Source organism: Myotis davidii, unplaced genomic scaffold, assembly GCF_000327345.1.
Source record: "Myotis davidii unplaced genomic scaffold, ASM32734v1 scaffold332, whole genome shotgun sequence".
NCBI lineage: Eukaryota > Metazoa > Chordata > Mammalia > Chiroptera > Vespertilionidae > Myotis > Myotis davidii.
In genome coordinates, this window is record NW_006285779.1 from 6,176,124 (window position 1) to 6,196,424 (window position 20,301).

Below are 20,301 nucleotides of genomic sequence, written 5' to 3' on the forward strand. Positions count from 1 at the left end.
AGAGTGTATCTGTCAATTAAAGAACATTAAGTTCAAACAAATGGCTTATAAATTTTTAAGACACAGTGTGTGATCACCAGGAGCCAGCACTGGCTGCAGACACAATGAACCTTGTTTCCTTGCAAGCGAGCATTTGCCTGGTGGACTGGCAGAATGCTGGAGACATCGTTTATTTTTATTTTAATGAAGCAGTTAATGGCCTCCTCACATATTATTGTAGCTGCCATGAGGCAGATGATCATTCCTTTAGCAGAATCATCCTAAAGGTTGATCCAAGAATTTTAAGTAAAAGGAGGCTTTAAGGCAAGTGCCCGGGGCTCTGTCCTTGGTCCTGACAGGATGAACCTGTTTTGTTTTGTTTTTTACCAACAACTCAGTTGAAGATACACAAACAAACAAACATGTCAATTAGAGTTGTAAATAGCAGACTAAGACCAGAGATGAGAGAAGAATCATTCAGCAGTTGAAGAGGAAAAGGTTTATTATGTGAGCAGTTACTTTATCTTAGATACACACTTGTGTGTACAGGTACGTGTGTGCACACGTGGCCTTCATTTTCTAAGTGGTACCTGGTTGGACTTGGAGGACACCAGTGTCGGTATGCTGAGCTCTCCTCCTGTAGAGAAAGGTGCAGAACTGCAGTGCTGCTGGTAATGATAATTGCAATTTATTGAACATCTACCATGTGTCAAACTGAAGCAAGCTGTGCAGAAAGAGTTAACAGAGCAGGCCCTTATCCTTAGTAAACCCCACTTTCAAGGTTGATCTTTGGCCTGTGGATGGGAACTTGGATTTGGGGAGAGTTCCCACTATCCCCAGGACCGATACCAGTAGCTCACTGTACCTAAACTGCCTACACAAGCTGTGGTTTTATGCCAAATACCTGCTTTCCTTCTGGGAGTCTGGAGTATTGGTATGTGCTAGGCAGAGTGTGCCGACGTGACCAGCCTCCAATAAAAATCCTGGGCGCCGAGTCTCTAATGAGCTTCCTTAGCAGACAGCACTTTACACATGTTGTCACAGCCTGTTGCTGGGGGAATTAAGCACATTCTGTGTGACTCTACTGGGAGGGGCCTGTTGGAAGCTTGTTCCTCCAGACTTCGACCTGTGCACCTTTTCCCTTTGTTTATTTCACTTTATATCGTCTCACTGTCATAAATCTTAGCCATGCGTTCTGGATACTGAGCTCTGAGACTCCTTGTAGGGAATCATTGATCTGGGGGTGGTCTTGGGGACCCCTGATCCACAGGCTTGATGCTTATTACATCATGTCATTCTTATAGCAGTCCTACCCTTACTGCTGGCAACGTGCAAATCCTGGGCTTGAAACCAGAAGACTCCCAGGCTCCCTTGATCTGCAGACTCGCACAGTAACCCGATGCTCTTTAGACTCGCTGCTAACACAGGCCCTGAGATTTGAATGGACAGTCCTGCTGCTGCCGGATTTCCAGTCTTCCAGTTTCATCTTGGTGTCTTCTGGGGTGAGAATAAACCACGGAACAGTCTACCTTGAAGCAGCAGGGGTGGGGAGGGGTCCCTTTTTTTTCAAGCCGTGGAATTGGTTCTTGTTAGTTTCATCCCTGTGGATTCTCTCTGCCTCCCTTCTCATTATATGATCCCTGGGAGACCAGTTGATTGTATTTTCTGCAAAGGAGGTGTGAGTGTGAGCACCAACGAGGGGTTAGGGGCTCGTGATAGCTGCAGCTTCTCCCTACTAGGTGGCCACAAGCCAGTCATCTTATGCGTTTTCCTATCAGATAAAAAAAGCGACATGCTCCAAAACCATAGAATGTGCCACCAAGAGTGAACCCTGATGTAAACTATGGATTCTGGGTGATAATGATGCACCAGTGTAGGTTCATCGATTGTAACAAATGCACTGCTGCGGTGCCAGATGTCGGCAATGGGGGAGGTTGTCGGTGTTTGGGGACAGAGTGTATATAGGAACTCTCTGTACTTTCTGCTCAATTTTGCTGTGAATCTAAAATTGCTTAAAAATAGAATGTATTAATTTTAAAAAAAACGACACGCTCTAGATCTCCAAGTGTAATTTAGGGTGTAGATTAGGGCAGCAAGGGACCGCTGCTGACTTAAAAGGGTGACTAATTTCTAATGTCCCCCACTGCTATCACCAATAAATGCACTGAAATGACTTTTAACGAGAAGAAATTGTCCCCTTTCTTTTGCCAACTGCCATGTGATGTGCCCATCTTCTCCTCTAGCCCGAGAAGGCACAGAATGCCCAGTTCTGTCTTTAAAACGCATCCTTCACCTAAGGTGCCCTGGGATGAGGGAGCCAGAGGTTTACCAGGGAATTACCACTTGTATTAGTATCCTGTTTCCAGTAGCCCCCACTTGTCTGCTAGGGCTGTCACAGGCCCCTTGCAGGGGTTAGAGGAGACAAAGAAGGGAGAGTTCCCCTATGCAGCCTTGGTGATGGTACAGGGGTGGGAGGGAAGAGAGCCTCATAGCCCCCAAATTCAAATCCACTTCTGATCGACACAGAAAGTGGTGAGAGGTTATGATGCATATTAATGAATGTCATTGTCACTTCCTGTTTCTAAGCCTGTCCCTATCACCTCCTAACCCACCCCCTACTCAGTGAGTCTCTCACACATTTTAAACCCACTTCCTGTGTGTGGAGAGTCCATCACACTATAATGCAATAGACGTAGTCACTACAAGGAGGCAGTCCTCACTGCATCAAAAACGTACTATCTTCAGGAGACTAAGTCCAGGGACTAGCCAGATGAAAGGCAAGAAGAAAGCTGCGTAAGAACATGAGCTCTAGGATCCCACAGGCCCAGGTTCATTGAATGGGCTTCTGCTGCTTTCCAGCTGTGCAACCTCTGCCAAGTTGCCTAACCTTGCGGAGCCTTAGTTTCATCATCAGTAAAATGGGACTAATAATAGTTCCTACCTTATAGAGTTGTTGTGAAGATTAAACAAGATCATTGATGTGCACGTCACTCATCAACAAGTATTCAGTGAATATCAGCTGCTGCTTCTACTGTTGACAGATATCATTGATGCTATTGAGAACAAGCCCACCTTCCCAGGGCCACAGTGAAAACATACTCCTTCTGTTATCACTCACTGCATTTCATCACACCTCAACTCAGTTACCTCCTTCTCCTCGCTAACATGTGTACCATTGCCCCCTGCAGAGGGCCCGCCAATGCCAGGCACACCCTGTCCCAATGTCTTTTTGGAAATTTCCTTCTTTTAGAGTGGTGCCCCTTTTCTTAAAATGAGTGCCCTGCTTCCCAGCATGCACTTTCTAGAAAGTTCTCCGTCATCTGAGAGCATATCTGTCACCCTGGCCCACAAGTGTGCCTTCAGAGAAACGGGTTAGGTCTGTGTTAGTGCTTGTTCCTTTTGGGAGCCTATAGTTGTAGATTCATGCGATTTAGAGAAGAATCTGGCCCAAGGCAGATTTTTGTTAGTTTGGGTTTTGTTGATGGTGGCGGTGTTTTCTTGTTTGTTCTGTTTTGCTTAATTACCACAGCTACTGAATAGAACATTCATTTTTAATGATCAGGAGAAGATCCCGTCCAAAACGAAGATGCACAAGAGCAGGCAGTGTGCATTCTTTCCGCCCGGGTCTTACAGTGGCGTCTCCAGAGACTCCCGCAGGGCCCAGGCTGCACCAGGCACCTCGACTTCACAACTAAGTGACCTTCAAGGAGTCCCGTGACCCCCTGTGCCTCGTCTGTAAAAAGGGATCATAGATTCACTTGGGGGAACGTGAGAACATGCAGATAAAGTCCTCAGCCCAGTGCCTGGCAGGTGGTAAGCAGTCAATGAATGCTAAGCTCTCATTATGACACATTCCAAAATTCAATCAGAACCTGTACTTAAGGCAGCTGTTTGGGAATATGTTGAAGAGATTGGTGTCAGTCAGCCTGCCTCTTGGAACTCACGTTTCATTCACCTGGAAGCAAATGTAATCATAAGCCCTTCACAGAGGCACGTGAGCATCCCTTTGCCACTCACGTAGCACTTCACGGTGAGTTGCGCTTGGCCACCGAGGCAGCAGTTGCCTAAGGTCATCTGGAACCCCACAGATGTTGATAAATAAGTCTTTGCAATTATTACAGATGTCAATGAAGTCCCACACCTTGCTCCAGGGCCCAGCCTCTATAACAGCGGTTCTCAACCTGTGGGTCGCGACCCCATTGGGGGTCGAACGACCCTTTCACAGGGGTCGCCTAAGATCATCGGAAAACACATATATAATTACATATTGTTTTTGTGATCAATCACTATGCTTTAATTATGTTCAATTTGTAACAATGAAATTGGGGGTCACCACAACATGAGGAACTACGACTGCTCTATAAGTTTTGTCATCACAGCCTCTTTGGGGACTCCTGTGTGAGTCTGTGGCTGCACCTGGAATTCATCACCATGCATGTGACTCAGACTCTTTGGGTATATATAGTGTGGATGTCAGCATCCTCTTCCATGAGCTGGGAAGAGTGACACTGCATACCACTGCCCTGGACTGATGCCACCCGTCCTCTGAAAGTGAGGGGAAAACAGCTGGACTCACCTATTCTGGATAAACATTTCCACTTTCAAGAGATCCCAGATTGAATATCAAGGGAACTGATCAGTAGAAGAAAAGCATAAGCCAATGAAGATAACTATGAAATTAATAGCTATTCTTTACGGAGCACTATTTAAACATTCGAGGTGCGTTATCTCATTCCGTTCTCACGACAACCCTTTGAGGTACATTCTATTATCATTTCCATTGCACAGGTGAGAAACATGCTGCTCAGTGAGGTTAGCTAACTTGCCCAGGGACAGAGAACAAGGTTAGGAGAGAGAAGAGATTTGAGCCCAGGCGTGTCTGCCTCCAAAGGTGGGGCTCCTGAACCTGGGTCCCTGCCCAAACAATGCAAGGCTGTGAAGTGCAGAGCTGTGTCTTGTGAACTTTTTCTCAGTGTAACCCTTTGGAAGATAAAGGAAATCTGTAACCTCCCACCATCTAAATAAGATCAGAGTGGAAATGCTGTGTTTGAAGAAGGTGAGGGGCTCATCCTCTCTTCTTCCCCAAACACACAGACCAAAAACCTTTGGAGAATCTGAAGGAGTATGGACTTCAGAGCTTTGTTCTTTCTTTGTGATGGGAATACAAATATTGGCTTTCCCGAGTTGTTGGGGAAATTAAATGAGCATATGAAGCACCTAGCACACTTCTCAGGTACTATTATTGTGATCTTAACTGATAATTTATTGGGAAAATAAGAGTTAATTCAGAGGGGCCTGTAGTGGGTTGACTGGTGCACCACCCTCCCCCCAAAGATGCATCCATGCCCTAGTCCCGGGGTCCTGTGAACATTACCTTACATGACAAAATATGAGATTAAGTCAATGATCTTGAGAAAAAAGAACTTACCCTGGATTATCTGGATAGGCCCTAAATGCAGTATTGCCTTAAAAGAGACAGGCAGAGAGGGTTTTGAGAAAGGAGGAAGCAATGTGACCACGGAGACAAAGGTGGAGTGAGGCGGCCACAGGCCAAGCAATGCCTGTAGCCATAAGAAGCTGGAGGAGGTTCTTTCCTAGAACATCTGGAAGGAACTCGGCCCTGCCCATACCTTGATTTTGAACTTCTGGCCTCCGGAGCTGTGAGAGAATCAATTTCTGTGTTAAGCCACGCAGTTCCTGGTAATTTGCTATGGTGCCTTAGGAAACGAATACGGGGCGCACCGCCCCAGCTGGGCCCCAGCCCATGCTGTGAGTATGGGTATTGTCTTTTACAAAGATGGAGGAACCCATGCCGGAATCCTGAGATTAATAATATATCAGAGGTGCACACATCACTCCTGGACACGGGCCAGCAGGCTTTGGAGAAGTCCTCGCAGCTCTCTCAAGATCCCTCCTGGCCACTGTGGATTTCCACGCAGGTTTCCACTTTGCTCCTGAACCTCAGCTCCAGCGATCATGACATTGAGTCGGTTATTTGTAACACCCAGATTGTCATTTCTGACAGCAGGTCTGCATTTATCTATTGAGCCCAATGATGGTGTGGACAGGAGCCTTATTTGTGCTGTCACCGTGGAGCTTCATCACCATCCACATCCAGGCCTGGAGGGGTCTCTCAGGGCGAGCAGTAATCCCTCCTGGATGCTGCTCTCTCTGCCGCTCCTCCTCCCTCATTTCACCTCACTGTTCGCGTGAACATGGAAAGTGGAGCTGAGCCACATTAGGGCTGGGCTGCCACGCAGGGCTGGTGTGGTCCAGAGTCCAGCCTGATCTTGCCATACCTTTCAGCTACAATGACGTTCCTCCCAAGGTGATTCCACGGCAGCCAAGCCGTGGCGTCTTCTCCACGAGAGCCATCTGGCATTGATTTTTCACCTACACCTCTGAGAATTTGCCAGAGCTGCAAAGTAAAGAAGCAGTAACTCTTTTTTGGCCACTGAACCTGCTGAGGGGTTATCACATGCTCATGCTGCACTCACTGGTATAATATGGAGCGAGCTTTGCCAAAAGGAGTCCCTGGTCTAGTTAAAATAATACGTTAGTCCATGAATAGAAGACAAATAAGGCTTGTGGTTGGAGTTAGAAGAAGCAAATTCAAGGCTCAGCCCTGCCACTTTCCAGCTGTGCGATGGGCACATGACTAACCTCTGGTTTTGCATTAAAGGGGGAGGGGAGATAAGTAATGACCCCACCAGATTGGATCGATGAGTGAATAAAGTCATAATGTTGGTAAACCAGAAAGCACTATGTAACCACATATGAGTCCTGAGATCTGGGCCAGGTTAGCCCAACTTAGACACTGTTGCACTAAAGGACCAAGGTTAAGGGCCAGCCTTCATGCCATTTAAGCTCTGAGTCAACAGAGGCCTTCAGCTGGGCTCCTATCACATGTTCCCCATCTCCACTTGTCATACATTGAATTCCAAAAGATGCTGGCTATTTTTCTTATCTCTAAAAGAGAATGTTATGGTTCATGTCTCTCTCTTTCTGAAGGAACAAAAGGCTGAGCCATGGGCTGGGCTCTGCCCAGTAGCCCAAAAGAATGAGTGGTCCCTTAGGTGGAAGTCCACCTGGCTCCAGGAGAAGTAGGAAGGATGAGGACAACATGTCTGTTTTGCTCCCCCTCAGGAAGAACATGTATTCAGTGCAGAAGGAAGACTCAAATGCATCGTGAATTAGTCAATACCATAATCCTTCTCGGTATTTATGCCATAGCTTGTCCCCTACATGTTCAGCTACAGCAATGTTGCTTTAACCCCTTCCCCAACAATTTTTTTGTTAAAAACGTTTCTTTTTCAGACTAATTTTTTTATTTTGGTTCTATATAGTATTTTTGATGCTGGTTATGAAAACAGTTTGTAACTCGTCTTCCTATAAACCATATTTTTTTTACCATATTTTCTTAGTATACTCGTCGATGACTGAAAAAGAACATTTTGTGAAAACGAGTATACACGTTTCTGCCGGGGAAGGGGTTAAACCCCTAAACGGCAGACATGATATCCATCCTAATCCTTTTGCACTGGACTCAGAACATCGAATGTCAACTGGTCCTTAATAGATCTCAATAAGATAGGAAGGACTAGGGGTAGGTCTCACAGTTCTTCGAAAATAAAAACCACATGGGAGTTTGTTTAAAATGCTGATTCCTGGGCTCCGTGCATGGACATTTCTGATTCAGCAGGTCTGGGTGGGGCTCGGGAATTTGCATTTTTAATAAGCTCTCCAGGTACTTCTAATGTACATGGGCGACAGGCTACTCCTGGAGAAACACTGACCCAGACCAGCCCTTCTCAAACTGGAATGTGCATGTAAATCACCTTGTCATCTGTTAAAATGCAGATTCTGACACGGAGATCTGGTGCCTGAGATTTTGCATTTTTAAGCTGCTCTCAAATGTTGCCAGTGCCACATGTCCCCACCCCCACTGTGAGGAGCAAGGACTTGCCTGCTAGTCTTGTGTAATCAGGATGCACCAGCTCTAGCAGGGCTTTAATCTAGATGGATGGTTCAAATATAAATTGTCTGTGATACCTAATATCTTAGATTATAGTCATGTACCTTTCATTTGTAATTAAAATAACTGTTTATTTTAACTGCCAGCCAGATAGGTCATTTTTATACTACAAGCACTTTAAGGAATAAATAGGTATGTTTGGTACTTTCTCACTAATACTTTACACACATTTTCTGCCCCTAAACTCGAGTGCACGTTTGCTCGCACAGCCAGATTCTGATTAGTGCTAATGCGTGGCTAAGGGAATTCAAGCCAGCCTGGCAACAAGGACCCCCGCGAATGAATGCCTTTCATAGTTGGCAGCTTAATATTTTTTTTAAAGCAAGAGTGTCTTCTAGGACTATTTCCTTCAAATCAAAATGAAGAGTTTAATTCATCAGTTAACACTTCACAGCCGCTGGAAGGCTTTTGCTGCTTCCTCCAACCATTATTTCACAAGACACAGCCAGGCATGCCCCGTGGGCTGCAGCATGAGGGAGAACCAGAGGAACTTGTTTCCCATTGGGATGGGATCCCAGGATGAACAGAGAGTGGAGGCCCGCAATCAGGACAGCATATCCACAGGGTCTGGAGAGAGTGTATGGAGATCCAGACAGTGGCCTGGACAGCCTGGCCCATATATCCTGATAGGCACAAGGGACAGGGGGGCTCCAACAGTGACTTATATGAGAAATTCCAAGCAGATAGTCATTATGGGGGAAGCTCATTGTCACGAAGAGGGGCCTGCTACCCAGCTAGAGAGTCTGGGCTAAGACTCTAATTGGACACAATCCTGGGCTAGAAGGATGGGCCTTTTCTAAACTAACGATGGCCATCTCTATTCCCCCATGAGCTGGACCAGCAAGAGTTCACCTGGTCCTTGTCTTCACACAACAGCCCTGCCCTTCACCAGGCAAGACCTGTCTGTTCTCGGTTCCTCACCAGGGCCTGTGACCTGTCTGGTGACCTCTCTTTCCTTGTTGTCCAACCCAGGCATCAGGCCAGGCTGACTTAAAGCAGCCTCTTGTCCAGCCCAGTGCCCAGCTCCAGACTTCTTCCCTGCTGGAGAAAACCACAGCCGCCTTCTGACGAGGCCCTCAACAAACTCCTATCATCTTCCTTTCACAGGGCATTGCTGCAGCTCAATGGGCCTATCACTCAGCTCCTGTCAAATGGGGTAGAAGAGCTTGGGCTCCCCGGGGGGGCCAGGCACTGCCTCTGCTGCAGACAGCAGTCATATATCGTGTGGGCACGCGCATGCGCATGTGTGTATGTATATGCATGCGTGCAAAACCTACAGCTCTGTCACAGTTTGCATGCGTTATCTCATTTGACCTTGAGGTAGAGCAAATATTATTAGCCCCACTTTATAGATGAGGAAACTGAATTCTAGTGAATGTAATCAGGTTCCTTTATCAAACATTGTGTTAAGAGCCAGAAGAATAAAACATATTCCAGAACTCCACAGAGCTCACAGTCTCCTGTGCTCAAGGCTACACAGGTAATAATGACAATAACTCATTCTTTCAAAAATATTTATCGAGTTCCCATTGACTGAGCGTATATGGGAGAAGAAGACAGACACACTAACTAGTGCTTATTGAGTGTTTTCTCTGTGCCCAGTACTGTATTAATGACTTTATAGGTATTATCTTAATTCTCAGCAAAACCCTATGGCAGGGGAGCTGATATCAGGAAACTGAGGCTTGGAACAGTTGGGTGACTTGTCCAGGAAAATCTACAGAGCTGGAGAGTTGCAGAGTAGGAGTCTGCCCTTGACTCCTGAGCTAAGTTCCTCACCACGGAGCTCTATTGCCTCTCAGCCTTTCCGTTCTAACTCCATGTCCAGGGCACTTTCTGCTGCCCTTTGTTGCCCCCACAGAATCCACCTCACTCCCAAGAGTAGATGCTCCCGCTTCCTTTACCCAGCCACTCTCCAGAGCCAAGAGCAGGCAGCTCCCATTTCAGAGCTGAGGCCCTGAACACCTGCCCTCACCTGCTCCCTGAGGCAGCCCTGCCTCTACTCCACCTTACCCTGTGCCCGCTGGTCCAGGTTGACTCTCTGGGCCCTGTTCTGGCCTCCCTGCTGTGATTGCTTCATTCCTGTATCTTCTGTGCAACCTGTAACACTAATCCTGTCCCACCGCCTGCCCTCTGCATCTCCCAAATTCAGCCTCATGGTGTGCACCCTGCATGCCCCATTTACCATGGAAAGGAGCCATGTATTAGCCCCTCGGTTGCTATTCCAACTTCCTCATTCCTCAAGCTGTGACTTCTGCACCCTCCTCTCAGCTAAGAACCTCACCTCTTATTTACCTATGAGCAGACCAAGGTCTCTGGGCATCAACTTCCTTGTCACTATCCTCCTCCTCATCCTGTCTTCTTACCCATCCTGGCTTCATCTCCTCTTCTCTTGACTTCAAGCCTAACCCATCTGCTGGTAGTTTACCTGCTGTTCCCCTCCACCTTCTACACATTTTACCTAGTTACACTCTAAATCCACTGCCCTCCTGGGTCTTTTCCTCTTGCCCGCAAACATGCACAGGCCCCAGAGCTTGATGAAACCATCACTTAACTCAGTGTCCCGTGGCCAGTATCCTAGGCCTTACTGAAGTATTCATTGGCTATTTGCCCCACTAAATTGGCCCACCTCTTCAAACAAAAGAGAGAGAGAGACCAATGGCTTTTTAGCTAACGCTTCTAGAGAGTGATAGCATGAAGGAAGAAAGTTTGAATAGAGATTTAAAGTATTTTGTGTTCAGGCAGTTAAGTGATTTGCCTGAGTCTGTGGAGAGTTGATCACAGAGTTGGGCCAGAGCTCACCGTGTATCCCTTCATGCTCCACATCGGGCTTGTCGCTGCCAACTCTCAGTGCCCTCCCGCCTCCCCACAGCCAGCAATGCTGCCTGGAACAGAGGCTTCAGGAGCAGGCAGGAGGCCAAGAACCCTTTGTGAATCCACTTCCTGTATTTACTTCTTTCTGGGGCTCAAGAGGGGGATGGGAGGATCTTGAGATGTATCTCCAGGACACAGGGACTCGGTGGTTCCAGGGAGTCATTGCCTTCCATCAGTAGGCCCTGGCAAGTTTGTCTCCAGAATGTGCAGACCCAGATGGATGACTGTCTATCTAGAGACACATTCCTCATCTCTTCCTGAAAATACATGGCTCCTGAGATGCTGCTTTCACTAGGTTTGGTACTAGTTGAAGGCTGTCAATCATAGACTCCCAGCTCTGAGGATGGACATTTGACCCAACCTGGGCCAATCATAGCCCTTCCCTGGAGTTTTTCCCATTGGAACTGAGGAAAGATAGCATCTCCACTCTGTGCTGAAGCTGAAGTATGAGACTGAGAGTGTTAACACAGGTCAAGCCTTGTGAAGCAGGATGGTGTGAGAGAATGAGGTCAAGAGACAGAGAAAAGAGGAGGAGGGAAAGTCAGAACCCTGGTTCCCATCTACCTGTACCCAGAAGACTACTTGTACCCTTGATGCTCTGGTCGTTTGGACATATGAGCCAATAAATTATTCAACTAGTGCATGTGGAGTGATTGCCACTTGCAACGAAAGAATCCTGCTTGCCATAGCCTCCATCTGTCACCTGAATTCCTTCTTTGATATTTTATGGAACTCCTGTCTCCTTGTCTTCCTCGTTTAGTGAGATAAACCTGTATTGAGGAATGGAGTCGTGGTCTTTATCGTCATCACCATCAACATCACGACCAGAGCACCTGTTTTTTCTGGCATTGTCCACGTACAGTGGGGGATAGAACTGCAAATGGTAGTCTGGGCACTTCCTTCTGGGTGCTTCCATGCTCATCAACATATAAGAAATTCCAGGAGCACAGAGCTCATGCTGAGCACAGACCTCTTTTAGAACAAGGTATAGATCAATCAGTCTGCATGGAGTTCTTACAGACACTCATCACTAGATTATTCTGACCTTTTGGTGCCAAATATTCCTTTCTTAAAAAAACTACCCACCCCTTAGGACAAAAGGTTTTTATTGTTCATCTTAAAGTTACCTTCTCCTTCTTTTCCCTCTATTTGTGAGGTCTTCTCCAACCTGGTTAGCTCCTAATTCGGGATCAAATTTGTTTGTTTGTTTTCTGGGATGGATGCCCTTTCCACACTTATCCAATTTACTCTCCTTTAAAATCCCTACCCCCAAAGTTTTCACCACACCTAGAACCTTCCCATTACCAACATCTCCATTCCTTTAAACTGGCCTCTGGATATATCCTATCCTAGGATACAATTTGTGAATCTTTTGTTTGAATGCTTTCCCATGTGTGTGCTGGTCCTATTTAACTTCAATGGCTTTCACTGGATTAAATATGTAAGCAAAGAAAAAAGAGCATGACACACATCTACAAAAAATCATCTATATTAAAGGTTGTACATTCAAACTAGGAAATGGATATGGCTAAAAGAGAATGAAGAATGAGAATGAGGAGTAAGAAAACAGGTTTCTGGAATCCTTGTATTTCTTATTACCCTTCTACCCTCAGGCTCTGCACAAATTCTCAGATATTCTGAGATGCAAGTATCAACTCAACAGATCCAGGCATCCCTTGGGGAGACCTGCCTACTGGAAATTCAAATGGCTACCCTACAGAGTTTCACTGACTTATGAACAGTACTTTTTCTTACTTTCCAGTAGTAAAATTCCTTTTCCCTTTGGGTCTGAAATCATAGGTCATCATTATGTACTTTCTTTTCCAAAAATGTAGTGGCTTAAAAAGAATTTGTCATTTTTCACAATTCTGTGGGTCAAAAATTCGAGCAAATTCATTTGGATGGTTCTTCTGCTCCACGTGACATCTGCTGGTATCACAAACCAGCTGCATTCAACTGCTGACGAAGTCTTCACTCACATATCTGGTGCCTCGGTGCCCTTCCCCAGGGCCTCTCCATGAGGCTAGATTGGGCTGTGTCAGAGCATGGTGATCTCAAGGTAGTGACATTTCTATCATGGTGACTGGCTTTTACCAAACCCAAAGTAGGTCTCTTAACGGCTAGATCCAGAACTGGCCCAACATCACTTCTACCATATGCTGCTAATTGAGGCAAGTCCAGATTCATTCAAGGGGAGGCAAAATAGATTCCACCTTTTTCTGCTTGGAGTAAGAAGTGCCCACAGAGAAAAGAGAAGATGGCCGCCCTCTGTGGAGATCCTCTACCACACCCCTTTAACCACTTTATTCATTGCGAGGGAAGGAACATGCTCTTACTTCTAAGCCTTAGAATAAGCCCCATGTAGAGAACACTGCTCTCTTCTTAAGCAACTTTTCTGTCTCTTTTCTCTAAAGATTATTTTGCTTCACAGTCTCCATCCTAAGACCTAATGTCTTCCTTGCATTCAACCGATACTATCCCTGAAATACCATGTTATCTCAAAAAAACTGTATTTCCAAGTACAGACTCCCAACGTAATTTTTACTAACACTATTCTAATTTTGAGTTCTGTTCTGATATTGTTCACTTAGAACTTTTAATATACCTATAATATATGGCTGATAACCCTTTGAGTCAGGGATAGGAAATGTTTTTCTGCAGAGAACCACATGATAAATATTTTCAACTCTTGGGCCATACATTCAATCATAACCACTGAACTCTACAGTATAACAAAAGCAGCCATTCTTAATATACAAATAAATGAACATATCAGCGTTCCAATAAAACTTTATTTACAAAAATAGGCAGCAGGCCAAATTTAGTCCAAAGGCCATACTTTTGTTGATCCCTGCTAAGGGATAAGTTTGCCTTTGGTTTATTTTATCTAACAATTAGCTCTTTGACTTTCAGAAAGTCGTTTTTTCTGAAACTCGCTTTCTTCATCTATAAAGTAAGGGTATTGAAGTGACCAAGAATAAAATACATCCTTATGCCGTTAGAGGAAATGCTGGAAATGGCCACAGAGATGGATTGTTTCTCTATGATAATATCTCGGCTTCCTGTTGAAATTCCCAGGGGTCTCTCCATTAGTCTCTACAGGTCTGCATGTCCCCTTTTCCGTGTCTCTGTGTCTGTATGAGCCAGTCTGTCTATGTTTCAGCATGTGTTTTTCTCTCTCTGCTCAGGGTTTCATTCAATTTCTACGGTTGTTTTTTTATTTTATTTTATGTGTCTCTATCTTTCATTCTTTGTGCATACATACATCTGTGTTTTTCTCTCTGCCCTGCCTCTCTCTCCTGACTATAGTGTTGAATAGCTATATATTTTTCATTATTTTCCTTTCTAAATGAAAAAGGTTTCCTCTTCTTACTTTTCAAAATAGCGTAATTTATATATCTTTCAAATTTAAAAATTTTTATTCATGTATAATACTTAGCGCAGTATCGAACATATAGCAGGTACCTATAATTATTACATCCTATTATCTGGTTTCTCTTTATGTAACTGTCTAAGATTATTTTTTCACATGGGTCAATGATTCTGAACAGAAAAAAGGTTGATTCTATGTCTATAACATTTTGTTATTCTCTCTCACTCTTATCCAGGACACCAGGTCTTGGCCTCCTCTCTGTCAATATGTATATCTTTGGGGAACAATAAAAGTGGAGGGCAAACACCAATCAAGAGTCTGTTGGCTTAGTCAGGCTTTTGCTCAGCCACCCAGTGGTGATCTGGTACCTTCGATAGGCTACTTCTCTTTCGTTCACTCTACAGGTATTTATTGAGCACTCATTATGCACTGGATAATGAGAAGATTGCAATGAACAAGGCAAACACAGACCCCGCCCTCATGAAGCTTATTGTTTACTGGAGAAATGGGCAATACCTAGGTAACCAAACAAGAGTGAGACAGTGGATACCCCGAGGGGAAGACTTTTCTGAGCTGCTTTTAATGGTGAGACCTAAAGAATGAGAAGAAGCCAGAGGGAAGGGAAGAGAGTGTCATAGTCAGAGGGAGCAGTTTGGTGAGAAGCCAGGGCCTGGAGGAGGTCAGCGAAGCGGGAACCAACCAAGCTGGGCTCCCAGTCCGGGCATGATAAGGGGTCTGGGTTCCATTCCAACATAATGGGGAGCCACCAAAGGGTTTAAGGCAGGAGAATGGCTGGCCCGATTTGTGTGTTAAAAAGATGACTGTGGCTATGGTATGGGGGAATTAGATTGATGGGGGCAAGTGATGAAAGAAAGAAAGGCCTCTTTGGTGGCAGTTGGGGAGGAAAAAAGAGAAAGATTTGAAAGATTTTTTAAGAGGTAGAAATGGCAGGATTGGCTGATGAATTAGGTATGAAGACAAGGGGATGGGAAAAGCAAGGCTGGCACCAGGTTGCTGGCGTCAGTATTTGGGTGTCCATTGCAGGGCAGGGGGATGAGCGATCGATAGTTCCATCAGAGATGACTGTGCGGGTGCAAGGAGAGATGTCAGGTAGGCAGTCAGATATATGAGTCTGAGCTTGGACTGGGGATTTGGGTAGGTGATATAAATTTGGGAGTTGTCAGTCTTGAGAACGAATATTATCCCCTAGTGAAAGGGGACAGAGGGGAGAAGGGGACCCAGGACCAAGCCTGGGGATTCCAACATCAAGAGGGCAGAGAGAGGAGGAAGAACCTCCAAGGGGAAAAAGAGACGGAGGCAGAGAGAGAGAGAAGGAAAACCAGAGGAGGTTGGCAACCTCAGGGGCAAGAGAGCAGTGTTTTAAGAGGGAAGTGGTGTGGTGGAGACTGAGGGAGACTGGAAAGGGAGGGTGTCATTGGATGTGGCCACACAAAAGCTCCCAATGACAGTAACAAGAGTGGCTTGGCTGGAATTGGGTGTGGGGGAGGATGTGGGTTGGGTGGGGTAAATGGGTAGAGAGACAGTGGAGACAGCTTGTGACGACAACTCTGAGAACTTTAGTTATAAAGGGCAATAAAGAAATACACCCACAGAGGATGAGCGATGAGGGTGGGATGTTTTTGGAAGAGAAATACTAGATTGCGTTTGGAAACTCTCAAAATGATCACTGGAGAGTTCTCGAGATTGTGCTTCGGTTGTTTCTGTAATAATGATGAGAACATACAACTGTGTAACTCTTCACAGTTTACCAAGTGTTGTCACACACTCTCATCCTCGCAGCTATCCTGTGAGTTATGTAGCCATAGATGTAGTAGAAATAATGAGGAAGCTGAAGCTTGGAGAAATGAGTGTCAAGCTCAAGGTTAGCGCCAGAAAGTGGCATGGCCAGAAGCCGACACCCAGGCTGCTCTGGACCCAACCCCCAGGCCCCTCCCTGCCCATCGCAGCCCTGTCCCAGCAGACTGGCACCAACATTGGATGGCACTCACATAACTGTGGGCTGTGCCCTGCTGGTGTCTCTCGAGCAGACTTTCCAGTTGCCTCCAAGCCCATCGCTTCTGCCTGCTGGCCCAGCCTTGGAGATTATGAAGGCACATCTGCTTTTTAAGAACATGGACCCTGTCCCACTGCCTGACCCCATTTCACTGAACTCCTAGAATTGCCCCACAACCTCTGGCAGGTGTCACAAGAAGAAGCATGAAATCTCACATACCGTACATCCAGCTCCCCCGGCCGATTGGTGTGGGAACTGACATCCCTTTTGTGACCCTCTGATTTAGTCCAAATCTCTTGTTTTGTGGAAGAGAAGCCCAGAGCATGGGTTTCTGACCAGCCAAAGTCACAAAGCTAACCTCTGGCAGAGTCAAGACCTGCGAGAAACAAATGAAATCAAGGATGAGAAGGTTCTTTGTAAATTGTAAAGTGCTGTAGAAAGGTAGGGTTATTATCTCCAGTGTTTACATGAAATCCTCAGGCATTGCTCACATCACTACTCTGGGAGAAGCTGCCAGAAAAAAATTTAAAAATGCAGAGAACTGCCCGACCAACGTGGCTTAGTGGTTGAGTGTTGACCTATGAACCAGGAAGTCACGGTCAGTTCCTGATCAGGGCATATGCTCGGGTTGCAGCCTTGATCCCTAGTTGCAGGTTCAATCCATAGTTGGGAGTGTGAGAGGCTGTTGATCAGTGATTCTCATCACTGATGTTTCTATCTCTCTCTACCTCCCCCTTCCTCTCTGAAATCAATGAAAATATATATATTTTTTAAGTGCAACCCTAGCTGGTTTGGCTCAGTGGATAGAGCATCAGCCTGCGGACTGAAGGGTTCTGGGTTTGATTCTGGTCAAGGGCACATACCAGGGTTGCAGGCTTGATCCCCTGTAGAGGGCATACGGGAGGCAGCTGATCAATGATTCTCTGTCATCATTGATATTCCTCTGTGTCTCTCTCCCTCTCTCTCTCCTTCTCCCTCTTTCCCCCTCTCCTTCTCCCTCTCTCCTTCTCTCCCTCTCTCCCTCTCTCCCTCTCTCCCTCTCTCTCTCTCCCTCTCCCTTCCCCTCTGAAATATATTTTTTAAAATGCAGAGGATTAAGAGAGTTGGCATTATAGGCAACATGGCAAGAACATAGGATTTGGACCCTGGAGATGGTCAGAGGCCCAGCACTGTCATGTATGAGCTGTGTAACCTTGGACAGCTCACTTTGCTTCTCTGACCTTCAGGGTTCTTTTCTAGAAAAATGCCTTACCTACCTTCTTTCTGGGATTACGTGGGGTTCAGGTGAGACAATGCTTGTGAAAGTGCTTTTAACGAGGCCCAGAACCCTAGGACTACATGTCTTGTGAGGAGTAGTAGGGACGGTGGCAAACAGAAGACCCAGAGGCTTGGAGGACTAGTGTTGAGCACGCAGAAGGCACTTCCTGTCCCTGGGGGCTGGAGCCAGCTGCTGACAGTGCTGGAACCCGTATACTGTCTCTCCTGCCTAGAAGTGTCCCCAGGTCATGCCGTGTCCTTAACACAGCCCTCAGACGATCTTTGTCAAAACATCTAATGTGCGACCTTCCATCACCCGGTGCTGACTCAGCCCCCGGTGAGCTCTGTCTCCCCTTTCACACACTGTGGGTGCCAGAAGGCTCCCGGCCAGTTGCTCAGCATCCCCCCAATTTCACTGGCTCTGCACTTGGTGATGAAGGAGAGGGCCAAGTTGGATCTGTTTCAAGGAAGCAAGAAGTGATTTCTCTCAAAGACCTTGGGGAGTTCTTCCCGCCCTCCAAGTGTTCTCTGCCCTGGACCATCCAGAGGCTGGCAGCTGAACTCAGGATGCTCATGCCCGGGTTAGAACAAAGGCAGGAGACCAGGGACTAGTGCATGGAGGCTGGCCAGGTTCCTTTGGAGAGCCTGGCAAGCTGGTTTTCCAGGAGCAGTAAGAGGCCTTCACACATTCATGCCTGTGCTGTCTGGGGGGTGACCTTGGAGCATGCCACTTTCTCCAGATGGAAATGCGAGGGGAAGAAATCGACCGTGGGGCACCTAAACCCTTATGACTCAGCTGTGAGCTCTGAGGTCTCCCTCATTCAGTCATTCAACAAATATTTATTGAGCACCTCTGTGTGCCAGGCACTGTTGTAGGCCCTGGGGAACAAAACAGACAGAAAGCTCTGCCCTCGTGGATCTGACATTCCAGTGGGATCAGAGAAGGAACAGATGACCAAGAAGAGACAGATGGTCAGCTGGTGGTAACAGCCATCGGGGAAGAGCAGGGGGCAGAATAAGGAGAGCAGGGTGGAGGTGGTTGCAGATTTCAGGAATGTGGGCAGGAGGGCCTCACTGAGAAGCAACAATTGAGCCAGGGCCTGAGGGAGGTGAAGGACGGAGGCACCCATGTGGAAGTCTGCAGGAAAAGCATCCTGGGCCGAGGGAGCAGCAAGAGCCAAGTCCCTGAGGCAAGATCATGCCTGGGGGCCAGGGGGCTGCGGGAGTGAAACGGGAGAGATGAGGACTGATGAGAACTTTAATCTTTTGGTTTTGAGTTTCATAGAAATAGAAACCCAGCAGGTTCTGCTAATGACTTTAGATGTATTCATAATCTCCCGCCTGAGATGCGAATTTCATACATACTGTTTAAGCGCTGGGACTTCCGTCAGGAGAGGGTCATCCCAAACCTCACCCACAAAGCCTCTGCTCCTCCTCGGCTCAGTCACACAAGGGCTCTTGGGATAGCAGAAAGGGCCCGAGTTCAAGTCCCAGCACCTGACACTTATTAGCTGTGTTACCTTGGGAAGGGCACTGAACTTCCCTGAGCCTTTGTTTCCCTGATGAAGCTCACCAGTTGCTTCATGTGTAAAATGGGTTAATTATACAGCCTTCCTTACCGCCCTCCCCTAATTGTTGTTAGATTTAAAAGAATGAGATCACAAGTGTGAAAGTGGCTTTGGCATTGAAATGGGCAAGCTAAGTGCCTGGGAGGTTCTTGTTTTCTTCGGGATAGCCTGTGGTAAAAGGCTTGTCACTGGTTTCCCACTCCCCTCTACTCCCCTGCTCCTTATATTGTGTTCCATGAAGGTGGAAAGCAGGAAGAGGCCCGTGTGGGCCCAATTGACTCTCGCTTTGCCGGGGCCCATATCTGATTCATGGACACTCATCAAACACCCAGGGACCCCCAGGACAAGCTGCTGAGGGCTCCCCAGGAATTCTGTGGGGCTGAATTGCCCCACACTGACCTCTCTGGGAGGACTCTGAGCCCTTTGCTGGTCAGGTGGAGGCAGGTGGCCCAACTGCTCCTCCCCAATGTCCCCTTCCCCTCGCCCATCCAGGTACAACGGCCCCAATCTGGTTCTGAAGTACGACCGGGCCCAGAAGCGGCTGGTGAACATCGCAGTGGACAAGCGCAGCTCCCCCTACTATGCGCTGCGGGACCGGCAGGGCAACGCCATCGGCGTCACAGCCTGTGACATAGACGGGGATGGCCGTGAGGAGATCTACTTCCTCAACACCAATAATGCCTTCTCAGGTAAGGGTTTGGGGCCTCGGGCCTCTTCCTGCTTTCCACCTTCCTCCCAGCACCATCTGGGGGCAGGGCCTTGGGGACCCTGGCCCTCCTCAGGCTACTGTCACGGGCCCCCGCCCCTAGACATAGTCCCCTGCTGCCTCCAGGACCTCGCTCTGTCCCAGCAGAAGAGCCCCTTCTCCTCTTGTGCATGAAGCTGGCCCTCATCTCCTGGCTGCTGGGCCTGGAGATGGAGGGCCTTGAGCAAAAGCCTGTCCTTACCTTCAGACTTTGTCCTCGGGCCTCCCGGTAGGTAGGAGCAGCCTCCAGTCCTCCTAGCCCCTCCTCTCCCCTCCCTCCCCACTGCTCCGGCCAGGCTCAACCACGCAGCATTCTCACCCAGGTGGCCACCATAGCAACAAATGTTGCCCGTAATTGCCCTCCATGCTGTTTCAAGGGGGCCTTTCTAAAATGCTTTGAAATCCTTCAGTGACCCACAGCTTTCAGCATAGCTCATTTATTCACACCACAAATTC

General features: G+C 47.1%; 1 protein-coding gene across 1 annotated transcript in view; it reads left to right on the forward strand.

Annotated features, from left to right (window-relative positions):
* The window catches only part of CRTAC1 (cartilage acidic protein 1), a 130,809-nt gene that overhangs the window by 58,245 nt on the left and 52,263 nt on the right, over nucleotides 1-20,301 (forward strand). The window contains exon 3 of the mRNA XM_006756581.2: nucleotides 19,593-19,789. Within this exon, the coding sequence (XP_006756644.1) occupies nucleotides 19,593-19,789 (197 nt within the window). The remainder of the gene's footprint in view (nucleotides 1-19,592; nucleotides 19,790-20,301) is intronic.